Here is a 21,939-nt window from a genome sequence, read left to right on the forward strand (position 1 = left end):
ACTCCAGAGAGCTATGATGCCTCTGGCCTCAGTACCTCTCCTCTTACACATGCACACACATGCACACACACACACACACACACACTCACGCACATACACGCAGGCACATGCATGCATACATGCACATAGGCACATACACAAAAATCTTAAATAGATATGTAGCTATACTAGGAATATGAAAAAAAATTTAAATTTTAAAAAACAAATAAGGGGACTGGAATCAAGTAAAGAAAATTAATTAAAATATTATTAAAAATTACAGAGGATGCAACACAGAAATAAACAAAAATGGAAAGCATGACAAAGAAGCGAGGCGTCAGAGAGGATCTGGCTGTGCTAGTGAACCAGCCCCTGGAGAGAGGCAGAGGATCGTGAGTTCAAGGTTATCCTGGGCTGTAAGTCAAGTCTGAGGCTAGCTTGGGATACATGAGTCTCTGCCTTTGAAAACTAAACAATAAAACAAACAAGAAAAGAAGCGACGAAGATCTAATACAATACAGAAAATAACAAGAGCTACAGAAAAAAAAAAACAGGAAGAGCTAATATTTGAGGTGATGTTATCAAGTGAGTTTGAAGAATTTATTAGAAAAGACAAATCCTTGGAGTGGAGGATTAAACAAAGTTCTAAACCAAATAAACTAAAGAAAATAACACACCTACATACTTAGCAGCTGAAGCCCAAAATGTCAAAGATAAAGAGATAAATAAAGGAAGAGCTGCCTGCAAGGAAGCTGGCAGACATGGTGCATGAAATAAGCCTGGCACAGAAGTAAAGCTACAGCTTGCTGTCCCTCATATGTGGCATCTAAACACTGGACTCATAGCTGCAGGGCACAAAGTAGTGACTGGGGAGGGACATGGGGATGTGAGAGAAATGATGTCCATTAAAGGGGGCAGAAGTCCATGTCAGGGTGAAAACACCTGGAGACCTGTCACACAGCATGGTGACGTCAGTTAGTACCAGCATACTATGGCCCTGTGGACCCGAGACCTGTTAAAACAGTAGACAGTAAAGAAAGATTCAGCACACACAACTGATATCTATGTGAGGACGTATCTACATTTTGATCGATTATCTTTAAATAAGATTGGAAAATTAAAAAAAAAAACAAAGTAACATAAAACACTCCTACAGAAGAAGGCCCCTCAAGCAGCTGACCCTTGTCACAAACACTAGCTTCCAGAAGCAGCACAATCAAGTCCTTCCTCTCTGTGCTAAGGATAAGTAACATTCAGCTTTGTGGACACTGTATTTTGTGTGTCAGATTTCCACTGTTTATAACAAAGTCCCTGAGATGGCCAGCTTACAGAACAAACTCATTTGAACTGAGTTCAGTTCATTGCTGGCTGGCCTGTGGCCATCAGCCTGCGGTGAGGCTGTACATCAAGGTAGGGGTGGGGCATGGGGTGGAGCAGAGCACAGGGGGAGCAAGAGAAGGAAGGAACTGGGAGCCCCCCGTTCCCAATGACCTAACTTCTGTCCACTAGGCCCTACCTCCTAAAGGTGCCCACTTCCAGAGAGCACCAGAATCACTAGGGTCAACCCTTCGACACATGATCTGGGGACACAGATGGAAACCATAGCATATTAAACTGTCATTCTAGAATAAAAGGCCCTCCTCCTTCTGGAGTAAGGGTCTTGCTATGACCTGAGGTAGCCTTGAGTTCTCTTTGTAGCCCAGGTTTGCCTTGAAATAGCAACCTTTCTACCTCCCTTTCCCAAATGCTAGGATTCCAGGCATCTGTTACTGTGCCCGGTAAGTCTTAAACTTCCAAAGAAATTACTTTCTATCCACCTCTATCCTGTCAAATATATCCGACCAGTTTGTCTGATGCTCAGTCCCGGTAGCTGCGACAGACGCTCGCTCTCCAAGAGCTGAATGTTGGTCAAGCAACGCAGTAACCGAGCACATCTCCTCAAGATGCTTCTGCCTGTGTAGCTTCCAAACCTCATTTTCCCATAATCCCGGATGTCCTGTGACCTCTCTGAGACCCTGTGACAAATAGCTTTCAGATTTCAACTTTCAAGAGCATCGCGTTATAGCTTTCCCTTGCTGTGATAAAATACCCATGAAAGATAATTTAAGGAGAACATATTTGGGCTTATGCTTGCAGTGTCTCTCCCCAGCCCTCTGCCATGGCCACTTGGTTCTGTTGGTTTGGGGCCTGTAGTGGGGAAGAACCAGGAACCCATAATAGAGCTGCTCCCCTCTTACCATCTGAAGCTAACAGCACAGGTACAACCCACACTCTTCAAGGCTGTGTCCTTAGTGGCATTCTTTGTCCAAATGGCCCCAACTCTCCAGTGTCTGCTGCCTTTCTGTGTTGCATGCAGCTGTGAACACACTGCAGGCTTAATCCATCATAAGATCTGAGCACTCATAACCTAGTATCACCTGGAGACATCGCTGCCCAGAGGGTCTAACCTCCACCACAAGTCAGTCTTCAGGGCCAGTGCACCCAAGGTGTGTGTGTGTGTGTGTGTGTGTGTGTGTGTGTGTGTCCCACAGAAAAACCACTGGTAACAACAGATTTGTTTCCCAAGTGGAAGCAGCCTATAAACTTTCAAGAAAATGCATGTGGAGTTGCCTTCTTTCATGGGTTTTGAAGGCATTGAGGAACAGGATGGCATTGCTGGATGAGAAGGCACTGGTACCCACGGCACAAAGGGTTAGCAGCATTCCTTCTGACTTATTGGATTTCTGAGGTCATGGGAGCAGGAGAACTGGGCTCCTATGTACTCCCTGTGTGCCTATGAGTCTGTTCTGGGATCCGAGCTGCCCAGCATAGTTGAAATACTAAACAACTGATTCCAAGCGTGAGAGCAGTTGGCACCAGATTGAAGTCCCTGAAGTCCCTGCTCTCTTGAAAACAATGAGCCAATGCCACAGCACATCCTTGAAGAACCACAGAAGCTAGTTAGTGCCAAATCCATTTTTGAATAGCATAGAGAGAAAGGAAAACAACAGGTTTTGCAGTAGGGACTAATGGAACCCTATACTGGTCGACAGGACTATGGCCCTCCCCCAAATGCCCACCTTTCAATGTCTAGGTCCTGAGTGCATGTCAGGATGAGGGGAGTTATATTCATAAATGGATTTAAGATTTGGAGTATCCTGGATTACCCAGGGGGGTGGAATACAAGCACACAACCCTGAAAACTGGTGAGGGAAGATCTCAGAAAGAGTCCAAGGGAAATGTGATCATGGAAGCAGCTCAGACGCAATGCTGCTGGCTTCAAAATTGGAGGAAGGAAGTCAAGAGCGATGCACGTGGCCTCTGGAAGCTCTCAAGCCCAGCAGAAGACAGCGTCCCATGCATGGCAGACTTTGCAGCCCTGGCAAGCAATTTTGTTGTGTAAGCCATTAAGACTATGGTGATTTGTTATAGCAGTAATTTAAAACTAATTCAAATGCCTTCAAAATTGCAAGAGAAAATGATTTTAATCCATTTCCTAAATTCAGACACACTACTGAATAAGTATGAATTTAAGCCCATTTTCAGACAAATAAGGTCTAAAAAAAATATGAGCTCCTAAGCACCTTTTCTTGGGGAAGATGTAGCCTTTCAAAATAAGGGAACAGACCAAGACAGAGGACCCTAGAAGCTGCTGAGCTTACCCGGTAGCAGGTAGCAAGGCAGCCCTCAAGAACATATAGGGTTATTAGCCTGTCAGGGTGGGGACTTAAAGATGCCATGGGAGGTCTGACGGCACAACATAGGCCAGGGAGAGACTTGGTATAACTCTCATGAAGCTCATATCACACGGTGGGATTTTAACTACTGTGAAAGATCGGAGGAGAGTTAGCCACAGTGGCACAGAAGTCAAGAGCACAGGCAGACTTCAACTCCAAGTGAGGAGGCTGTGCTGAGAAGAAAAAGATGATTGCCTATCCTTGTCGTCCTGACAGTGAGCTCTCCTTGCTTATCAAAAATTCTTTGAGAATTTCATACCTCCCTACACCTCCCTCTAACTTTTTCTGTAAACCATCGAATCCAATTTGTACTTCCCATGTACTCCTGGATGTGGAGCCATGCCTGGAGCAGGATCGACCAACAAGGGCTCACTCTCCCTCACCAGCTGTCAGTCACCAACAACTTTTCAGCTGAGGGCAGGAGTTCCTGACTCCCTCCCTCTCCTCATGGGAATTCTGTCTGGCCAGGTCCTGTACAGGGATTGTGCAGGATTTCATCTGAACAGCTGCCTCACTGAGCCTGGGAAAACCCTGTTCCTATGCAGCGCTCTGCCACCTCCGCCTCTCCCAACCTCTCAGGCTCTTCTTCTGAGAAGATCCCTGGGCTTTAGGAGAAAGGGCGTGGTTGATCTAAATATTTTAATGATCCAGATATGGGTGTAACCTGATTGGTTAGAACAGGGTAGAAAAGTGAAGGCCTGGGCTGTTGGAGGAGGAGGCTGCTTGTTGGTTCCCGGGAGCCCGGCTAGCTTAGACCTGAAATAACCACACAGAAACTGTACTAATTAAATCACTGCTTGGCCCATTAGCTCTAGCTTCTTATTAGCTAACTCTTATATTAATTTAACTCATTTCTGTTAATCTGTATATTGCCACGTGGCAGTGGCTTAAGGGGGCAAAGTTTCAGCATGTCTGTCTCCTGCAGCTCCATGGCATCTCCCTGGTTCTGCCCTCTTTCCCCCAGCATACAGCCTAGCTTTCCCTGCCTAATTCTGTTCGTCCCTGCCATGGGCTCAAAGCAGTTCTTTATTCATTAACCAATAAAAGCAACACATAGACAGAAGGACCTCCCACACCACTCAGCCTGTGGCTCTCTGTTTTCAATTGGCTTGCTGTTTGGGCCTTTTATTAGTGGGTTTAATGGTGTGCAAGCCGCAGGGTCCTAACTAGATTTATTGCAGTCCTTTGTCTACAGCACACTCTAAGCAGGAATCCAGTGTGATCTGCTCTTTGCTATCTGGTTAGTGATTTAATTAATTTCTTTTAATACTATGATACCCCACTGCCCTAAACCAGAGCGAAAACCTGTAGAAGAACCTATATCTAACACTGTGGTCCATGTTCTGTCCTGAGACCACCTCTTCACCCCAACTGTGATACTCAATGTCATGAATCTCATGTCTCTGGTGCTTTTACTGTCTCCTCATATGCAAACTGAGCATCTTAATTCTTGACCAATCTGACAGCCTTCCCTGCTGGACTGGAAGCAGGCGTATTGTAGAGGTTGTTGAAACCAACCACTTTGCCCCTTCATAGCTGTCTGTGAAACTGTTTCCAACAACCCAGGAAGAGACTCAGCCCAGGCTTTTCTCATATTAAATACCACTGCTTTGCACCATTTTTCCTCTCTTCCCTAACTACTGCTTGAAATTGGCCCCAGAGGGTACTTGGAGATGCTAAAAATGCTAATGACTGGTCTCTGGCAGCATGAGTCTGCTACCTTCAGGCTTCACTCTGAGACAGGCATGCATCCTCAGTGAGCCCTCTTCTCAGATTCCTCGGGGCCAGGCAACCAGGGCAGGCTCTGCATCAGTTACTTAGTTACTTTGCTTGTTGATGTTGCCGGATGCTTGACACTGTAGCTTGAGGAAGGGTTTGTTTGGGCTCATGGTTTCAGGATATAGTCCATCACGTAGAGAAGGTAGGGCAGCACATCCCTCCATGGTGGTGAGAGGGGCTTGCTCATATCTCAGTGGACCGGGAAGCAGAGAAGCGGATGCTGGCCCTCCACTAGCTTCCCCTTTCCTCTCTTTAATTGGTCCAGCCCACCCTCCCCGGCCCACACAATGGATTACGCTGCTCACCTCAGAGTGGGTCTTCCTTCCACGGTAAATTCTCTCTGAAAGACCCTCATAAACACACAGAAAGACCCAGGATGGTTATTGACCTTGGCAGCTTGCCAGAGTCTTATGGGTACCAGCAGCATGGGGATGACTCTTGCCAGGTCTATGCCCTAGAGGCAGCCGTGCCATGCTGCCTGACCCCTGACCCACTGACACCTGATCCGTGGAGGCTTTAGCCTCACTCAAGTATTTCCCAAACCATGTAAATTAAGCCCTAGTTTTTAGGGTTGCTAACATATTTTGCCTCCCCCCCCCCCAGATAAAACCTTGCCATTAAAACACTGGGGAATATGAGGTCAAAATAAAAACACAGGCTTCTTTGCTATACTTTCACAGAACTTGACCTCCTAGATGGTGATACTTTTCAGTTTAGACTGTTGTCTTTAGAAAGTTATCTACGTTTGCTGGGCCTCAGTTTCTTCTCTGAGACACAGAAATACTGATGCCCAACCCATAGAATGCAGGGAGCGAGCGACCATGAGCTTAAAGTCCCTGCTATCCGCTGCCTGAGAAAGCATCCACACATCCAAGTTCCTATCTCTTTTGTCTTTGGCTTTTCTTTTCTAGGTCATCAGGTCCCCGTCATTGACCTCTGTCTTTAAAACTGACCGTAACAGTCACATGAGATGGCACCAGGGTGTTTCTCTATAGTGGAACCCCAAGCCTAGTACAGCGTCAGTCACAGCACCCCCAGGGGAGGCAGTCTACTGGAGCTGCCACTGGGAGCAGGCTCCTGCAGCAGCTCTGTGTCCTTCTCAGTTACCAGAGACAAACGTTGCTTGGGGTCAAAGCGTACATCACAGATGTGTCACCCCCAAAGAGGGCAGGGCAGCTCCTGCCAAAGAGTCTGGGTCTCTCTACTCTCTCCGCTGTCTCTGAGCCCAGACTTCCTAAGCTAAAGGTCTGCGCTCTGCATTGAGAATCTCCGTATACTCTTCATGTAATCCATGCCAATCCCTGTTTTTAAGGCCACCAACTGTTGTGACACGGTCACCCATCCAAGAAACGCAGCCAGCACACGGAGGAGAGATTTTATTGAGCCTAGAGAGATTTACAATGAAGCACACTACAGCAGATTGGAAAAACTCAGGCTTCACAAAGACAGCGCTCATGATTACCAGGCACGTTTGCTCAGAAGCACGCAGGGACCGAGGACAGGGAGCAGATGGGTGCCAACAGGAGACCCAGACCTCAGGGCTGACTCTGCGACGTGGCGCTAGCTCTAACTGCCCGCAGGGAAGTGTGACTAAAGTTTTTCCCACAGTTTTCAGGGGAAGACACACTGTAAGTCCTTGCTGTCTGTCCTCAGGCTCGAACATACCCTGACTCTCCTGACTCTCTACAGCTCACAGTTACCAGCTGACATCACAGGGATCAGGACAGACATGGAAACTCTTGCCCCCTAACCCACTTTAAATTTAGAAGTCTCCTGCTGCCCTCTCCAAGACTTTAAAAAAAAAAAAACTGCATATATATATATATATATTGGAAATTTTCTAGCGTTCTCATGAATAGACTAGTTTAAAAAATTCCCCTCACTCACTACAGGGAAGCAGCTACAACCAAGTTGTGTTTCAGTTAGCAACTGAGAGATCTAAATGAGTCTTGGATGAGACCCTCCTCCCTCCTCCCTCAGACTCAGACCTCAGACCTCAGTTCCCCAATCGGCGCCACAAAGGTGGAGCTTTCGCTTGTCTCTGAGACCTCTCTGCGATGAGACAAGAATCCGAACTAAGCACAGCTGCCACAGAGCTGCCCTGGGCCTGGGGGGGGGGGGGGAGATTCTGTCCCATCCGACACGTCGCTCTCTGGGTGACGCTGAGAGCCACTGAGAACACATGCAGGATGAGAAAACTGGCTCTCTGGAATGAGATTTCTCTGACAAATGGGCCCTTAAGGAATCGCGCCGCTTTAAGAAGCCGTAGGTTTTGGAAAATGACACATGAATTTTTCAGGTGCTGTTGACAGGGAATCTTGTTTCAGGAATTGGTGTGAAAAAAATCTCATCTTTCAGACAACAAAGAGAAATGTCCTGTATAGACGGCTCGGGCAGACGAGGTGTCAAAGCACAATTATTCCAGCTCATTGGAAAGCAGGTTCCCTCACTGCCCGTGAAAGCGGAACTCTCTCTCATTTCTGGGGGCTGGGGGAAGGGGCCCTACCTCCCAGCGCCTTGTACTGCTCCTTTTGATGGCTACCGCCTAGGGGAGGGCCAGGCCCCACCCACCATTGGCTGCAAGATGGAGCCAGCCTTTAGCTTGCCCTTCTCTCTTCTCTTCGGTTATGCTGAAGGGCCCCACTCACCATGGGGGGTTCAGGAGTACTGTGATGTACCTCCATTTCTTGCTAATTATTAAAGTCTAAATGGACACATGGAGTTCAGAATTTTAAAGCTACAAACATGTACACACACACACACACACAGAGGGCAAAGTTACAAACTCACAGCACACTAATAGGCATTTTTACAGATTGATGGGCTAACAAGGTGATCTTAATTCATTTCTGTACTTCTCTGAACATTTTTTTTCTGAAAATGGTAATGATAAATAATTTCTCTCTATTTTAAGAAGCCAAAATGGGTCCTGTCTGGTCATGGATAGAGTCACAGCCATTGAAGATGTGTGATTACGCTTGGTCCAGTGACTTCCTGAAAGCTTTTGTGCCATTCTTCCTGGCTAGTGAAGCTGTTTTCTGGGCACGTGGATCAGGCCCACCAATAGCTCAGGTCGCCTGTGGGTGTTCAGTAGTGGGAGGGCAAGGCGGCAGGTGCCGGGTGCCTGGGGGTGGAATGAGTCAGCTCCTGTTGGAACTGAGGGGGCTTTCAGAGCTCTCTCTCAAAGATCTGGGCAGAACACCTGGTGGCACCTTCTAGGTGGTTTGCACATCAGATTGCAGGGGAGTGGGGGGCGCTGGACAGGTTTCTAGGAACCCAAGCATCTCACTGCTTCTGTAGGACTTTCCAACACTGAGTATCAAGTCAGTGGTGAGAGGACAGAGCCCTTCCCCACCTCGTCCAGCTTCCCCTAACTCATGGCCACAATGGGCTCCATGGAGGACAGATCTGTCTTACCAGACTGGATCTGGGTAGAGGGCAGGTGGTGACTGGCTAGCGGAGCCCTCCGGCCCTGGCTCTTCTCTGTCCACGCCACCCTGAAGGAAGGAACTGGGGAGGGCAGCCTGTCTTCCTGAGGCTTGGGTGGCCTCTGGCACATGCTCAGCAAGGCCTTGAGCTCCACCCGGAAGTTCTCATTGAGCCAGCAGTAGATGAAGGGGTTGTAGCAAGTGCTGCTCATGGCAAACCAGTGGAAGGCAAAGTAGAGGGCGTTGTTGGTGTGGATGGCCTTGCTGGAGAGCAGGAGGACGTAGCAGTTGAGGGGGAACCAGCAGAGGGCAAAGAGGACCACCACGAGCACCAGCATCTTCACGGTCGTCTTCTTCTTGCGCCGCAGGGCCAGGTACTGCTCTGTGGTCACGTCGCCAATGGTGTTGCACAGCCACAGCTTCTTGGCCACACGGGCATAGGCCACCGAGATGATGAAGAGAGGGAGGAGGTAGAGCAGGATGAAGGTGGCCAGGTCCAGGTACTTCCAGAAGAGGTCAGCCGGCTCTGGGAAGTCCGGCAGGCAGAGGGAGCGCACAATGTCCTCGCTGGACCAAGAGGGAGGGAAAGCGTAAGAAGGGGTCAGGGCAGACTGTGAGTGGAGAAACCAGTATTTCCACCTCATCCCTACCCCGGGCTGAGCACATCTGCTACAGATGTTTTGACAATGTGGCCTAATCACCCCATCATGCTTTGGTCTCCCCACAAGGTAGGGCCTTTAATAGAGGTAGGAAGACTCCAGACTCTACGTTTCCTGAACCTAGCGTCATGCCTTGCACACAGTGGGCCCCGCAGAATGAATGAATCAATGAATCAATGGATGCAGAAGGAAGGAAGGCAGGCAGGCAGAAAGGCGGGCAGGCAGGCAGGAAGGCAGGAAGGCAGGCAGGCAGGAAGGCAGGAAGGAAAGAGCAGAAAGTCAGCTCCTTCTTGAGGAAATCTTATAGTCCCTTTTGTACTCAGTTCTCATCCCAAAGGGAAACCCATGAATCTTTAAAACAGATGGAGGTAGCAGACAATGTGGGAAGCAGGCCTCTAGCGTCTCTGTGGCTTCTTAGCTTTTCACACAGGCTAGGAAGAAACTGAAGGAGGGGGCAGCTGATTCCCAGGGAACTAGCTGAGCCCGATCAAAGCCCCACCCCACCCCTGAGCTCACCATCTGCGCCTATGAACTGCAGGGGTGTGGTGTGGAGGTAGTGAGTTAGGAGTTCGACTCAGATCTCAAATGCTAGCTCCCTTCCACTGAGTCTGCATGGAGACAGGCTATAAAGAAGTAATCATAGTTTTTAAAGAGAGTGTGGGAAAGAAGGAGTTTATGGTGAGGACCAAGCTGGGTCTTGGCGGAGACACCTGTCTCAGAATCCTGCCTCAGAAGCTGATGCTCGTGCTTGTCTTGTTTCTAAGTTCTGCGAGACTTGGAATCTTGCTCATTTAAAACAAGGCAGAGGGAGACCCATCTCGTCTGTGTGAGCCCAGGCCTCCTGCTGACAGAGTGGAGACAACCTCTGCCTGTGTGAGCCAGCGCCTCCTGGTGGCAGGGTGGAGACCAACTCTGCCTGTGTGAGCCAGCGCCTCCTGGTGGCAGAAGTTGATAACAGCTGCCTTCTCCTCACAAACAGGCTAAAGAGTAAGGCAGAAGGAAAGTTGAAAAGAGCACAGGGCAAACAACAGAGAGCCTAGGCATGGGCTGAGGGATGGTAAGAACGATTCAGTGAGGCCGTAGGTAGTGAGGAGGTGTACCTACGGCTACCAGGAAGAGTCATATCCAGGGGGCTCCGGCTGACTCCCTGTGGTCCAGGTCCATTCTGGAGAAGGTCAGTAGGTTACAACCTCCCCTGAGCCCCAGGCTGCTCCCACTGGCACGTCTCACCTGTACTTGAAGGTAAACAGTTTCTGGCAGATGGCATGTGGCAGTGAGAAAAAGGTGGCCATGACCCAGATGACAGCAATATAGATGACACCCTTGGTGATGGAGATCCGAGGCTTCAGGGGATGCATGATGACCTGGAAAACAAGCGAAGGGTGTCTCCACCGAAGTCGGAAGCAGGTAAGAATCCAGGCAGCCCCTAAGCTGCACCAGGCAGCTGAGCATCGAAGGGAGCGCACCCTGACCTCAGCTCAGCTCCAGGGGGTCACTTGGACTCTGTGGACTCCTGGCAGTCCCAGGGCCTCTTACAAGTGAGGAGGGCAGGATAGGGATGAGGGGAGGGTACAAACCTGGTAGAAGGGACCCCAGGCTCAGCCCCACCTCCTGGAGGTCAGTGGTTCCAGACCCTGGATGATATGGCGGGTTCTGACCATGAGGGGTAATCTCATGTCACCCACTGCAGAAGTGGATCTGACAGCACCTATTGAAGCCATTACTAAATTCCAACACAGATTGGCTTCAATGTATCTTGGAACTGATATTGTGTGGCAGCCAATCAACTCTTCTAAGAGGCTTAAATAAAGATGGACGTTAACAGCGTTTCCATTTGTGATTGGGCCCTGTGGCAGAGGTACCCCAGTACTCTGATGGAATTAGTAGGGGTTGACCAGAGGTAGCTGTGTGCAGACTTTTCTCAGCTGGCTTTGATGCCTTTGTACTGCATGAAGATTTGATTCTAACATGATCATGGCATTTTGGAAATAGAGATATCTCAAATTTGGACAGTCTATGTCTCTTCTGATGTGCAAACCCCTACAAGAATATCCTTATAAAGCTGTCATCCAGAGGCACTTAGATGTGGCTGGTGACATGAGACACTGTGGGCCATTTATTCCACTGAGACAATCATTCCTCACAGCGTACGATGCTGTTAGTGTGGGTCTTTGAAATCATTTTTCCGTTGGCCCTTGTGCTTCTCAGACCATCTCAAAGCAAACCTTGATTCTCTCTGTCCTAAAGATACTTGCCTCGTGAGTCTGCTTAAATTATCACAGAACAGGACAGTCTAGCGGTCAGAGCATGGCTTGGAGCCAGACAGATGTTGATTCTCATTTTAGCTTGGTCATATGATCATGGGAAAGCTGTGTATGTGCATTTCCGAACCTGTTTCCTGACATAACATGAAGAAGAAGAAGAAGAAGAAGAAGAAGAAGAAGAAGAAGAAGAAGAAGAAGAAGAAGAAGAAGAAGAAGAAGAAGAAGAAGAAGAAGAAGAAGGAAGAGGGGAGGAAAAGTAGAAGAGGCAGCAAAAAATAATTTGATGGTTGGGGTCACCACGACAGGAGGAACTGTTTTAAAGGGTCACAGCATTAGGAAGGTTGAGAACCACTGAATAGTCAGCAATATGTGCTCATGAATCGCAGAGTTAACAAGTACCTGGCCCTTCCTAAATGGATGTCCTTGGGTCCTCTTTGAGTGCCTACCACCCGTGGGCATTACCCCACATGCTCACTCCTGTGCTACCACATCCTACCTGCTCCTGCCATCAGGACACCCTGGTTTGTGTTCCTCCTACACAGTCTGGGCCAGGGACTCCCTCTCCTACTTGAAAGCTTTCTCCGACCTGTAGTTGCTTGCTTCTTCCTTTCCATCTGTAATTTTCTGGGTTTGATTTTCTACCACCAAAATAATTCATCAAATTTAGAGATGGGAAATGCCAGCAGTGAGTCTTCACTTTGACAACAAAGGGGAAATGAACTTTTGCAACTACCAACGGGTTTAGTATCCCTTGTGTCCTTGCCGGAATCAATCAACAAGGGGACAAGTGCACAGGCTGACAGCTGGGCTGAATGAGTCACTGTCGTGAGAGCTTTCCCTACAGACACCAGGCAGGCACAGTCAGAGGGGGAGGATGGTGCCAGGAGTGGGTGCCCTCACCTGGTGACGGTCCACAGCAATGGCTGTCAGTGTCAGTGCTGAGACATGCAGAGAACAGTACTGGGCAAAGCGGCTGACATGGCACATTCCCTTCCCAAACACCCATGTGCTGTTTACAAAGCGAACCTGTGGATAGAACACAGACATCAGGGGTGAACAGGTGGATACAGGCGTCAGGGGTGGGCAGGATGGATACAGGCATCAGGGGTGGACAGGATGGGTACAGATGTCAGGGGTGGACAGGATGGATACAGTTGTCGGGGTGGACAGGGTGGGTACAGATGTCAGGGGTGGACAGGATGGATACAGTTGTCGGGGTGGACAGGGTGGATACAGACATAAGGAGTGGACAGGATGGATCCAGGCAGCAGGGATGGACTGGATGGATAGGACACAGACGTCAGGGATAGACAGAGTGGATAGAATACAGATGTTGAGGTGGACAGGATGGGTAGATTACAGACATTAGAAATGGACAGGATGGATAGGATACAGATGTCAGGGGAGGACAGGGTGGATACAGGCATCAGGGACAGACAGGATGGATACAGACATCAGGGATGGACAGGATTCATATAGACATCAGGGACAGACAGGATGGATACAGACATCAGGGACAGACAGGATGAGTACAGATGTCAGGGGTGGACAGGATGGGTACAGTTGTCGGAGCAGACAGGGTAGATACAGACATCAGGGGTGAACAGGGTGGATACGGGCATCAGGGATGGACAGGATGGTTACAGATGTCAGGGTGAACAGGATAGATACAGATGTCAGGGGTGGACAGGATGGATAAGACAGGCGTCAGGGATAGACAGAGTAGATAGAATACAGATATTGAGGTGGACAGGATGGGTAGATTACAGACATTCAGACGTTAGAGGTGGAAAGGATGGATAGGATACAGACGTCAGGTATAGACAGAGTGGATAGAATACAGATGTTGAGGTGGACAGGATGGGTACAGACGTCAGGGACAGATAGGATTCATACAAACATCAGGGGTGGACATGATGGATACAGACATCAGGGGTGGAAAGGATGGATAGGATACAGACATCGGGGTGGACAGGTTGGGTAGGATACAGATGTCAGGGATGGACAGGATGGATAGAATGCAGGCATCAGGGATGGACAGATTAGCTGCAGATGCCAGGATGGATAGACCTTGACTGATACCCAGCTCGAATTCTCAGTGGTCTCTGAAGAGCATCTCTTCCGGAGGCCTCTCAGCTCTCCCAGTCAAGGAATCTTCCAGCTACTGTGCCGTAGCACACAGCACATGGCTTTCCCCAACATAACCCATTCTTGGTCATTGAGTTCACCAAACCCCAATCATGGCCCTGGACCATCAGGGTCAGAAGAGCTTGGGGAAAGTACGGGATCGGGAGGCTAGCGTTTCCACAACTATTCATTGCTGTGCAACCTTAGCTGATAAACTCTGTTAACCTCAGTTTTCCCTTTTGCAAAAAAAAAAAAAAAAAATGGTTTCAGAATACAAAAAAAAAAAAAAAAAAATGGTTTCAGAATACTTACCTGAAAGGCTTATTGCAAAATCTGTAAAGATGGGAGAAATTGCCCAGCAAATTGTTAGGAGGTGATTATGAGAAATTGGAAGCTGACATTTTGAAGTGTAATAAAAATTCTTGGCTGAATGGAACCTGGTCCAACAGGGAAACATCTCCAAAAAGTCACAATATAGCATTTTGACTGTGCTTAGAAGGGGTGCGTGTGTGTGCGTGCATGCATGTGTGTGTGTGTGTAAAAGATCTGACACAGAGTCACATACAGTGTGCAAGCGATCCACCACTGAGCTACATTCAGTGCATGACGATCTTGCAGCTGACCACCTGAGTGGAGACACTGGAAAGGTGAAGGTTAGGGTGGGGAGAAACAGGACCGTTGCGGGAGATAAGGTCCTCCTTCTGCAGCATGTAAGGCTGTGCTCACTCAGGCCTGGAGCAGCTCCTATGAGGAGGTCTTGTCCAGGAGAGATGGAGCATCAGTTCTGACCAAGGCACACCTGATCTGGGAGGGGACTGAATGTAGAGTGTACCCCCTAGAAGGTCAGACACAGCGCAAATGGGTCACCCAGTGGGAGTGGAGTGGGCAAGAGAAGAGATCGACAGCAGAGACAGGCGTTCTCTCACGACTTGGACTGACAGAGTTTGCCGCTTGCTGCGGTCACCTTAGTGGACTGGTAGGGGCAGCCTTGACAGATACACAGGTATGCCTCTAATTGGTATCTGAGGAACATTCTCTCCGGAGGTTTCTTAGCCCTCCCAGCCAAGGAATATTACAGGCACTGTGCTGAAGTATGGGCCACTGGGCTTTCCCCAGCATAGCTGATTCATTCCCACTCTGGGGTCTCCAAGTATTCTCTCCTGCACCTGTGAAGCAGGCTCATGCTTTCTCATATGGTTATGAAAATCATGCCTGGTAGCAAGCAGGTGTAGAGTGTGTACAACACGCCATACTTAGTCAGCACTTCACCCTCTGAACTGCCATTCTGACTACACAGGATGTACTTAAGGTGAGTGAGGACTCACATATGTGGAGCCTAGGACAGTGGCCAACAACTCCGGATCAGGGTCTGTTGGGAAATGAGGAGTGGGGTATTTGCCTGGCCTGTGTACAGGACAGTTGGGTCGAGTTTGGCTACCTCTCCTCAGGGAGACAGAAGACCCAAGGCTTTACCCTATGCCCTGGAGGAGCCATTGAGGTTACAAAGCAGGCCATCTTCAGCCCATCCACCTCCCACCCACAATCAGCAAGTGAGCAAACCTAAACTTCTGGTGGGACACCACCCCTTCCCAGCTCCCAGAAACTCCCAGCTCTTGACCTTGCCCCCATGGATTCAGGCGGAACACGGCTGCTGGCATGTGGGACTCATCCAGACAAAGACAGATGCTTCAGGAGGCCCCAGGCCTGACACACTTGGCCCAGCCTCTCTTTCTGGCCCACCCCACCTTCCCTGGCCCACTCTGATGTGTCTTTGGTTCCTGCACCTCCACCTTCACTCAGTCACTCGGCGTTCTCCCAACACAAGGTGCGCTTAGGTGGCTCCTCCTTCCGGCTTTTCCTGCTCCCTCTGCACTGTGTGTGCTGGTCATTCGTTTCCACCCAGGAGACCGGGCTCCTGTATAGCTGTTGAATTGTCACAGCCTTTGCAGAGTCTCCCTTTGACCTCTGCTGAATCAGGATGAAGGCCCACCTCCTCCAGACCCCACTGCACTGTCTGCATGCCTCTATCTAGGGAATTACAAACAAATGTTTATTATTGTCTCCGTATCAGAGAACCAGTCATCATGCTGGCTGCAGTAAAACAGGGGCTGGAAAGAGGGGCCCAGGAGGAGGTTACTGTCACCAAGCAGTCAAAGGCGATGCTTCCCTCCAGTGAGAAGGCAGAGGGATTTGAAGATCCCAGTTCTCACCACCTGTGTGCACAGAGCAACACTCTGGATGCTCAACAGGAGCTTGGCCTGGGGAGGTTCTAAGGGTCAGGTTCAAAGCCAGGCTGCTCTATTTTGTCATGTAGGAAGGGCAGAGTCCCTTCTTACAGGAGGTCTCTGGGTCATTCAGCTCTCAGCTGTCACTGCTTCTTTGTCCCTTCATGTTTATGTATATCCGACCCTGCAGCCCGCCTCTGAACATCAGCGATGAGGCCCTGGAACCTTGCAGCTCTCATCGGAAACCCACCCCAGCTTGCCCTTTCTCTGATAAGAAGGCAAGGGAGGAACCACAGAGAGCCAAAGTGCAGCGTTTCTAAGGATCAGCAAGGCACAGAACATTATGGGGATGCCTTCATGTCCTTGGTCAGTGCCTAGGAAACCCTGAGTGGCCACCGATCGAGCGACTGGTTAGTATAGGCTGAGGGAAGTTGGTGTCTTGGAGTCGTGAAAGCAGAACATGAGTCAGGAGCCCCCACTCACACTGGTGACTTAGTGCACACACCAGGGAACATGAGTGAAAGGACTCAGTTCTCCTGGCTCTGCAGGTGGCCGTGGACAAGACCTGGGTTTCTGTGCCTTAGTTTCCTTATCATATTATGCCAATGTGCTCTCAGAAGGGAGAGTGGGAGAGAGAATGGGAATGTTTGGAAGATGGAAAATTTGGAAGGACATCACATGGACCAGTGGCTGCAATGATCCATCTTTTCCTGTCTTCATTTGTATGTGAGGTAATAGATAGATAGATAGATAGATAGATAGATAGATGATAGATAGATATTCTGCTGCTTGGCTAATAACCCTAATAACACATTATTCCATACACTGAAAGGGACGCAACTCTGCTGTAGAGATGAGCTGTCTGTCACTGGGATTGCTCAGCCACACCCTCACTATTTCAAACCATCCATAAACTCTCTGGTCACTAAGGGACAGAGCAGCACCTCTGCTGAAGAGCAGAGGCTCAGAGAGGGAGCCACTTGCTTACCCTATGCAAATGTCCCACACCCCAGGCTCCAGGCCACCTCCATTGCTATTCCCTCCCAGAACAAGTGTCCAACAGGGCCTCCCCGTCAAGCCACCAAGGGAACACAGCTGAACCCACCAGCATCCAGAAAGATGCTTCGGACTCCATCAACCATCGACAGCTGCTGTTCAGACAACCCACCCAGCAGCCCTGGGAATGGGTAGGAGGCAGGCTCTGCACAGGCTGACTTGAGGGACAAGAAGTGACCTAATAGCCTCTGCTAACATTCCAGGGACCCGATTTACTGTTCGCTCATTCCAAATGCCTGTGACCAGGGAAGTCACACAGTGAATGGGCAATCCTTTAGAGCCAGCTGCAGACACTCGACATCGAATCAGTGCTAGCAGCTGCAGAAACTCTGGCCTGGAAAGGAAGAGGGAAAAGAAAGAAGGGGAGACAGAGGAGAAAGGAATATTGAGGAGTGACAAGAAAGAAAGGACTCTCAAAGATTAGGACATGAAGACAAAATAAAAGCTGAGGTGACCGAGGCTAGGAGGTGGAAGGAGGAGGGTGAGGACTTGGAGGTGGTGAGAGACAGAGAGATAGGAGGAGAGAGAGGAGAGAAAAAAGACCCATGCATCAGGAAAAGAGGAGCCCGGGAGGGCCTATCCTTACCAAAGTGAATGGCGTGTTGAGCAACGTGATCATGATGTCTGCCACTGCCAGGTTGACGATGAAGAGGCTGGTGGCAGAATGCATGCGCTGGTTCTTGAAGATGACATGACAGACTAGGACATTGCCGAAGAGCGAGAAGACGATGATGAACGAGTAAGCCACGATGAGAAGGGCTTTCACCGTGGGGTTCTGGGACTCGGCCCCGTAGCGTCTCCTGCCCACGAAGTTCTGCCAGTCGGAGAAAGTGTAGTTGGTCCAGAAGTGCGAAGCATTGGACCCAGTCAGGGATGCCTCCATACTCGGATGCTCAGTGACCACCGGCGGCTGCTCGGTGCCTAGCACTGAGGACAGGAGAAAGAGCAGCAGAACAGGAGGGACCATCATGCCCAGCCACTGCGGTTCTCGGTGCGTGAAGGCTAGGCGCTCAGCACACCGGGCTACAGGGGTGCGCAAGGCAGAAGGAACCAGGGCGCGATGGGGCGCGGAGCACAGAAGGAGCCCAGACCTCGGAGAAACCTGGACCACGCCGGGTCCCGACTGAAAAGGCCACCGAGATCCGCAGGGAGTCGGGACCGCAGAGGGAACTCCGGAATGCAGAGGGACTCGGAACCTGCTGACTGCCAGCCGCCTCTGTCACCCCAGCCCTCGGTGGCGCTCGCCCGTTCTCGCAGCACTTTTATACCTCTGCTCCCGCAGCGGTCAGTGCGCCTCCGCCTATAGGGCTGTGCAGCGTCTCTTCACTCCGGTGACGCGCTCAGCTCCAGCCGCCTCTCTCCAGGCTTGCGGCACCGCAGTCCTCAATGCAGCCTGCGCCGGCCCCTGAGCACTGCAGCCCGGACTCGGACCGCCCTCCCTCACGCTCGCCAGCTTTCTTTCTGTACAGTAAATCAGGGAACAGGTGTAAGCAGCCTTGGGGACTATTTGGGGTCACACTGCAAGGCCGGGTTTGTACAGTCCAAGGATCCACCACGTTGGTTTCCACCTGATCTGTAACCTTGGCACATTCCCAATACTGAGGTTGTTCCTGAACCAGGTGGATCCTGGGATGCAGCAAATCCTGAAATAGACCTGGAATATTACCTCTCTAGCTAAACCTTAGACTCACTGCGGGCCTAGTCAAGGCCTGTTGGGAATGTGACATGCTGATGTCTTTAAAGGAAACTTCAAACACTTCTTAATACACCCAAGAAGCAATAGAGTTTGGCTCTATGTCCACTTCTCTGGAAAATAGTTGCTTCGCTACCATAAAGTTCCGGAAGCTGCCCTCTCTCAACCACCCTCCCGCTTCTCCGGTGAGACTTTTTAAATTTTGTTAAAAAAAAAAAAATTATAGTTAGCACACAAAGTAACGGTTCGCTGTGTGGTTCGCGTGGGTATACATTGTTATACTTCAGTCCTATTCTTTTCCTGGCTTCTCGCCCCTTTCCAGTCCCCTTCCTCTGGCAAAATACTTCCCGCTTTCAGGCTACACATGCTTTGATTGGCTCTCTTGTTCCTCACTGTCCCTCCACGAGCTACCCAAACTTGATAGACAACCCTCAGTTCCTCATTCTGTCAGTGAACCCCTGGAGATTTTATAGTGTTGTCTAACTCTGGTGAGCAACCTTCAGGTTGAGACTGGAATACAGATGTCTCCAACACAGGCACCCTCGGGGTTTTCACTTGGACCTGAAAAGCAGGCCCCTCCCACCAAGACTTCAGCCTCTTTTGGGTGGACCTTTTCCAGGGGCAGTGAGAGTTACCCTGTGCACTCACTGTGGCTGCAGGGACACAGACCAAACTCTCTTGCTGAAAAGCAATTTGAAATGGGTCTATTAAATGTCACCATCGTAAAATACAAGATGCACTTCCCTGGGTTGGAGAGAGTCCGGGAAGTCTTTCCGCGGTGATGGACACTTAGGAGACAGTGGCAGCAGAGGCAGAAGTGGCAGGATGGAGTTCTCCATGGGAACCATGCGCTCCCAGACATGGAGGAGATCAGCACTGTGATACAGGTGACTGCAGCGATGAAGAGAGGGCAGGGACCCAGACTTAAGGGTGTGCTAGGACAGAGACAATTCCCTTGAGAGTGATCGCAACAAGTATAGAACGTGACATGATCTGATCGCACTTTGTAAAGGGCACTTCAGCAAGTGGGCCATGCATATGAAAGGCTGTGGCTTGAAGCAAGTCTGAAAGTTGTCCAAGTGACCTGGGAGTGGCGTCGTCATTTGGCCCCCAAGGTGCTGGCAGGGGGACGAAAAAAGGATGACAGATTGAGGGAGGAATCAGTATGACTGTCAGATTTTCAATTTGGTTGAAGCCCAACACAAAAAACCCATCAAGGAGGGGTAGAAAGATGGCTTAGTGGTTAAGAGCACTGGCTGCTTTTCCAGAGGACTTGAGTTCAATTCCCAGCAACCACATGGTAGCTCACACCACCTATAGTGGGACTCACTGCCCTCTTCAGGCACAAAGTCAAACATGCAGAAAGAGTACCCATATACATAAATTGATAAATAAATCTTTAAAGAAAAAATAGTAAAGATGTTTAAAAAAAAAAAACAAAGACGCCTCCTTTGATCTCAGGCTTCCTTGGAATTTTAGCCCACATTTCTCCATTATTTTATCAGAAAGTTCCAGAAAATGTCCTCATTTTCACACTGCATTCACCTTTTAAGCCACTGCATTTGGGAGTAGCATGGTGAGAAGAGGGGTCTCCCAGCTCTGCTGATGAAGCTTGTATGACTAGAGACGTAGCAGTCTAAGGGCCCTTTTCACATTCTGACTGCACACACACACACACACACACACATCCTCAACTTTCTTTATTCAGAATGCACAAACAGAGTTGGCTCCTTCTGTAAGAACAGTTCCTGTCTCCCCATAATCTCAATGTGATGGTAATTTACAGATTGGCAAATAAGCCTTTGAAGAAAGATGGAGTAACTGCTACGTCTCTAGTCATAATTACGCAATCAAACATGCCCAAGTGCAGAGTCTAGGGTTTATTTAAAGCTGTCTTGAAGAGTCATAGGCCAACGCTTTGCACGCATGTTTCAACAAAAACTTATATGACACCATGCAATGGTTCAAAGAGGTGTTTCTAAATTATAACAAAAACATTAGAAAGTGAAAACAATAATTTTTTAAAAAAAAAATGGTTTCTGGAGAATCACATTGTGATGGTTTGAATAAGAATGGCCCCCAATTCAAAATATATTTGAATAGCTGGTCATCAGGGAGTGGACTACTTGAGAGGGATTAGGAGGTGTGTCCTTGTTGGAATAGGTATGGCACTGTTGAAGGAAGAATGTTGCTAAGGGTGGGCTTTGAGGTTTCAAAAGCCCAAGCCAACCCCAGTGTCTCTTTTTTTCCTGCTGTTTGCAGACGTAGAACTCTCAGCTCCTGCTCCAGAACCATGTCCCCACCACGATGGCAATGAACTAAATGTCTGAAACTGTAAACATGCACCAAGTAAATGCTCCCCTTTGTATGAATTACTGTGCTCATAGTGTCTCTTCACAGCAATATAACCTGAAGACTAAAGTTGGTATTAGGAGTGGGGCTGGCAGGCTTGCTGTGACAAGCTTGACCATGCTGCTTGTTGGTAGAATGTGGACTTTGGATTAGGAAAGCAATTGGAAGCTTTAAGCAGAGCTAAATGGGCCATACTAGTAGGAATGTGGAAGATAGTGGTGCTGAGAGAAATGTGGACTATGATGATCCATGTAACTCAAGGGGTTCCAGAGAATACTAGGAAGTGGTTTACAGACTATTCTTATAATATTTTGGCCAAGAAAATGGCTGTTTCTCTCTCTAGTCCTAAAAATCTTCCTGAGTCTAAACTGAGAAGTTTTGGGTTATTGATATTGGCAGAGGAGATTTCAAGACAGCCTAGCATTGGCTCTGTCATGTGGTTATTAGTGATCTCTTCTGCAGATGTATAATGACAAAGAGCAAGCCGAGCAAGGAAAAATACAAAATACACAGTTTGGGGAGCTCAAAGAGGTAAAGTTTAAAGAAAAGCCTGATGCCAAATGGAATAAAGAGAGTGGTAACCTCAGGGCAAGACCCCACCCAGTTGGTTTCCGACTTCCAAAAGGAATTTTAAAAAGCTTAAACACTGAGGGAAATGATT

General features: G+C 49.0%; 1 protein-coding gene across 1 annotated transcript; it reads right to left on the minus strand.

The window, feature by feature from the left end:
* Window positions 1–6,902: 6,902 nt before the first annotated feature.
* On the minus strand, window positions 6,903–18,437 carry Gpr83 (G protein-coupled receptor 83). Its single transcript, XM_050120610.1, has 4 exons — window positions 17,820–18,437; window positions 12,726–12,851; window positions 10,792–10,925; window positions 6,903–9,469 (listed from the first exon to the last, which is right to left on the minus strand). The coding sequence occupies exons 1-4, from the start codon at window positions 18,201–18,203 to the stop codon at window positions 8,845–8,847; spliced, it is 1,269 nt and encodes a 422-aa protein (XP_049976567.1). The 5' UTR covers window positions 18,204–18,437; the 3' UTR covers window positions 6,903–8,844.
* Window positions 18,438–21,939: the final 3,502 nt, after the last annotated feature.

The sequence above is a fragment of the Alexandromys fortis genome, unplaced genomic scaffold (genome assembly GCF_014885135.2).
Source record: "Alexandromys fortis isolate MF-2015 unplaced genomic scaffold, M_Fortis_MF-2015_v1.1 scaffold_171, whole genome shotgun sequence".
NCBI lineage: Eukaryota > Metazoa > Chordata > Mammalia > Rodentia > Cricetidae > Alexandromys > Alexandromys fortis.